The sequence below is a fragment of the Neophocaena asiaeorientalis genome, unplaced genomic scaffold (genome assembly GCF_003031525.2).
Source record: "Neophocaena asiaeorientalis asiaeorientalis breed wild unplaced genomic scaffold, Neophocaena_asiaeorientalis_V1.1 scaffold86, whole genome shotgun sequence".
NCBI lineage: Eukaryota > Metazoa > Chordata > Mammalia > Artiodactyla > Phocoenidae > Neophocaena > Neophocaena asiaeorientalis.
This window is the reverse complement of record NW_020175039.1, coordinates 4,926,373-4,930,715: the sequence shown is the minus strand read 5'-3', so window position 1 is coordinate 4,930,715 and position 4,343 is coordinate 4,926,373. Positions and strand designations below refer to the sequence as shown.

Sequence of the window (4,343 nt, the reverse complement as noted above, 5' to 3'; positions counted from 1 at the left end):
GTTTGACATCTTTTATAAACGTGCCAAACTGTGAGGCTTCTGCCAGGAGTGGTGGTCTTTGGTGGCTGGCACTTCCATGGGCCAAGATGGAAGCACTGCAGCCCTTGGTCCCCTGTGTCACTCACTACACAGGGGCTCCAGGCAAGTTCTGCCCTCCCACGTCACACAGAGAGCCAGGAAAGGGGCTGTACCACTTTTATTGTCTCCCAACACCTCTGGTTCCCCTCCCTCCCCACCCCTTCCCAGGGTAAGGGCATGCGCCTTCCAAGCTGTCCGAGGGCACCCGCCTGGCCTGGTTCGGTCCTCCTAGCTACCTGCGGAGGAATGGCTGCGAGTGGGGCTGGGGAGACAGTGGGCACCACAGTCCTCTCCCCTGGCAGAGCCTGGGCACCCACACAGCAAGAGCTGGGCCCTCACCCTCTGAACCACCCTTTCTAGGCCTCTGTCAGGGCTGTCTGTGGGGGCAGGAAAGTGAGGGTGGCCAGTCAGAGGTGGGGAAAGGTAGGCACCTGAAGGGAACACAGGAGTTCAGGTGGAGAGGGGGGCACCTCCTAAGTGGAAGAGGAAAGAAATGGGACTAGCAGAAGCCCTCTGCCCAGGCGGAGTGCAGCTTGCTGAGATGGGCAGAAGCCAGCTGGGCAGAGAGCAGGAGAGGGTGAGGGACAGGCGGGGGGCACAGACCAGGGGCTGGTAGGTGGGAAGGAGAGGAACTTGGGTACAAATGGGGCATTCAGGAGAGACGAACATGGTCCAGAGGCAGGAGGGAGTAAGGAGAAGCTCGGACAGGAAGGGGTGTAGAAAGGTGGAAACAGAACCAAGTGGTTCCTGTTGAGAACACGGGACTCCCTCCTCTCCTCAGCCCTGGCTGTGATCTCCCGCCTCCCCATTCCCCACCTCTAACACATCTCAGAACCAGCTTGCCGTCCCAAGTCTTGGAAAACCTGCAGGAGGTGTGTCTCAGCCCACCAGCTCCTAGGAGACCCCTGGCCAGCCGGCCTGTCTTTCTGACCTCTGCCCCGTCGGCTTTACTCACCCTCTACCAGCAGCCGTGTGTGGGCGCTGTCCTGGCCGGCCTGGCAGCAGTAGGTGCCCTGGTCCTCAGGTCGCACGTCATGGATGACCAGGCTGTGGGTGTGGCCATGACTGCGCAGCTCGTACTTGTCTCCCGGGCACAGCGCCACCCCCTCCCGCAACCAGCACACTTGGCCCCCCGAGCGGCACACAGTCACCTCCAGCACCGCCCGGCGGCCGACCAGAACTGTCTTCTCGCGAGGGGGGCGGCGGCATATCTGGAGAGGCAATGCTGGGGATGGAGGATGAGGGCTTAATAGGGACACGCTGGGTCCCAGGAGGAGAGACGCATCTTCCCTCCCGCTGTGGCCTCCACTCCTGGTCTTAGACCTCTATGCCACCACCCTGTTTCTCTCTACCCTCAACCCAAAGTCTCCTGCTCCCCAGGAAATACACTGCTCTCTGTGATCCGCCCCCGGAGAGCCCCGGGAGGAAGGGGTGAGGAAGGTAGGGTTCCTCGGACCAGACGCCAGCTTGCCAGTTCCAGGGGTAGACAGTGTTCACTCCAGGTCGTCCATGCCCCAGTTGCTTACCCTCCACCTCCAGCTGAGCCACGGACTGGGCGGGTCCCGCCTGGAAGCGGACCTCACCAGTGTCCTCCGCGCGTAGCACGCTCAGCACCAGAATGTGTTTCTTCCCTGGGGGTGAAGGGGGCGCTAGCGAGGCCGGAGCCGCCTCTGGGGAGGGTTCGGAGATGAGGGTGGGGCCAGAGTAGGTCCCCGGGTCGGTTCGGACGCGGTAAATGTGCGCTGGTCGGGACGCAATTGAGATGCCGAGGGGTAAGAGGGGAGGTCCAGGACCGAGGGCTCAGAGCTGGGGGCCAGGGAGAGATCGAGAGACTGCTCCTTGGGCCGTGGGGCGGGGCCCATTTGACCTGGAGGTGGGACTTATCCTGGTAGGGCGGAGCAGCGAGGGGCCAGAGCGGGTAGAAAGTCGGTCAGACCTTCCTGTCGGATGCGGACGCGGCCTCCGGGTCTCAGCGGGCGGCCTCCGAGCTCCCAGCTCCCGGTTGGCTCGACCTCCGACACGGTGCACTCGAACGTGGCTCCGTCGCCTTCGCGGGCGCGCACCGACAGAAGGTCGGAGAGGACAGACACCTTGCGCTCTGGGGCGGAGCCGGGGCCGTGAGGTGGGCGGGGCGGAGCGGAGGGGGCGGTACCCTGCCCCGCCCCCGCCCCCCTCCTTAGACGCCCCAGAGCAGGACCCCGGGGCAAGTCCGGTCCGCAGACCCCGCACCCACAGCAGTGCCCCGCCCGGGCAGCGCCCGGTACCCACCGCGAACCACCAGGTGGACGGGCCCGGCTCGGGCCATCCCCACCACGCAGCTGTAGGTCGCGGCGTCCAAGGGACCGCAGCGCCGCAGCTGGAGAAGGCGGCGGGTGCCGAGGGCCTGGAGTCTGAGCCGAGGGCTGGGGGTGAGCGGTTGCCCGTCCTGGGGGCGGGAGTTGCAAAGGGTCGCGGTGAAAGCTCGTCTGGGCACAGACGGCCCCTGCCCTCCTCGTAGGCGGCCGCGCCCTCTGTTTATGCCAAGCGGTTTCGAGGCACGTTTATGCCGTGGAGCAGGGCCGTCCTGCGCCTTCCGGGACCTCGCCAGGAGTCTCATTGGGAAGGTGTCACCCTTTGGGGACGTTAGGGCTGAGAAGGGAGCCACGGGCGCGGGAAGCCTAGAGTCATGTACTGCTCATACCAGCCACGCGTGTGGATTCTGGACCAGGAAACCTGGATTCAAATACGGGCTCTACGTCTGCCCCTGGGCAATACTTCACCCCACGGCGCATCAGTCTCCTTATAGATAACATGGAGATAATAAGACCTGCCTCATAGGGCTGCTGTAAGGTTTAGAGGATTAAATGTAGAGTAAATCTGAGCACAGTGCCAGGCGCATGGCTCAGTGAGTATTAGTTATTTCTGTTGGGGGTTGTTATTGATGTTATGATGCCGAGGTGGGCTGGGCTGGGGCTGGGCTCTGACCTTCTCCCAGGTGACATCAGCCAAGGCCTGGGAAAGTTCACACTCGAAAGTAGCTGTGTCACCCTCGGTCACTTCTAGGTCCTGTGGCCCCCGCACAATGGTCACTGGGGCCTCTGGGAGTGGGAGAAGGCAGATACATTGGGCACAAGGGGTCACTGGTGGGCACATTTAGACAAGGTGATCAACAGAGGCCACCAGTGAGTGGAGCGCATGCTGGGACAAAGTGGTCCAAAGGGGATGCTGGTCAGTGGGGGACACAGTGGTAACAGAGGGGTCAACAGGGTAGGAATGGCCTGCTGGGGGTTGGTCACATTTAAGGTGGTCAGTGGGGGGGACATGCTGGGGCATAGAGGGGCATAGTGGAAACTGGAGCAGAGATGCCAGTGGAGCTACCCATAGGCAAATGTGGTCAGTGGGGGCCACACTGGCTGGAATGGACAGGAGACACTGGCCAGTGGGGGACACCATGGGCTCACAGGAGCAACGGGGGAACCCTAGAGCAGATGTGGTTGGTGGGGAACAGACCAGGGCTGCAAACAAAAATGGGGGACACTGAAACAGAGTTGCCAATGGAGTCACCCTTTGGCATAGTCAGTGGATTGTTGGGACTTGAGTGGTGAGAGGGGCACACTCAGGCAGAGGGGGCTGCAGCAGGCAGGCGTGGTCAGTGGGCTCACACTCAGAGTGGCCAGCAGGGCCATGGTCAGGCAGACAGACACCACACCGGCACAAGCACCTCACAGCAGCACAGTCAGTGGTCCATTGGGACGGGGGGGTTGGTGGAGACACAGGCAGGGCACTCCCTGGGGCCACACATGGCCAAAGGGTCAGGGGAGTCAAACTCTGGCAGGGAGGTCAGTGAGGGCCACACTGGGACAGGGTCAGTGGGGGCCACACGGGTAGTGGGATCGGTAGAATCACACCCAGAGCGGTCAGCAGGCAGGCAGCGGTTCCAGAGGCCGCACCTCTCACAGTGAGTCTGGCTGCACAGCGCAGGGCATCCGCAGTGAAGGAGATGCAGCCCGAATCGGCCAGGCCCAGGCCACTGAGTACCAGGCAGTGAGCGTGGCCCTCTGCGTGAATTTGGCACGTGGTCCCTGGCTGCAGCCGGACTCCACCCCGGGCCCACTCCCCGGTCACATCCTCCTGGGACAGCTCCAGCCGGAAGGTGGCGCTGCCCCCCTCGATGACGGTCACATCCTCCAGAGGCCGCAGCACTCTTAGCTGCCTTGCTAGTGGGAGGAGATGGGGGAAGAGGGAGGATGAGGGCTCCAAATCTGGGCGGGGCTGGCGGGCCCCCC

General features: G+C 63.0%; 1 protein-coding gene across 1 annotated transcript in view; it reads right to left on the bottom strand.

Moving 5' to 3' along the window:
* Window positions 1–241: 241 nt before the first annotated feature.
* Window positions 242–4,343, bottom strand: part of OBSL1 (obscurin like cytoskeletal adaptor 1) — a 19,164-nt gene continuing 15,062 nt past the window's right edge. The window contains exons 16-22 of the mRNA XM_024763139.1: window positions 4,008–4,274; window positions 3,043–3,155; window positions 2,347–2,503; window positions 2,015–2,176; window positions 1,605–1,709; window positions 1,034–1,303; window positions 242–314 (exon numbers count right to left, since the gene is read on the bottom strand). Of these exons, the coding sequence (XP_024618907.1) occupies window positions 307–314; window positions 1,034–1,303; window positions 1,605–1,709; window positions 2,015–2,176; window positions 2,347–2,503; window positions 3,043–3,155; window positions 4,008–4,274 (1,082 nt within the window). The 3' untranslated portion in view covers window positions 242–306. The remainder of the gene's footprint in view (window positions 315–1,033; window positions 1,304–1,604; window positions 1,710–2,014; window positions 2,177–2,346; window positions 2,504–3,042; window positions 3,156–4,007; window positions 4,275–4,343) is intronic.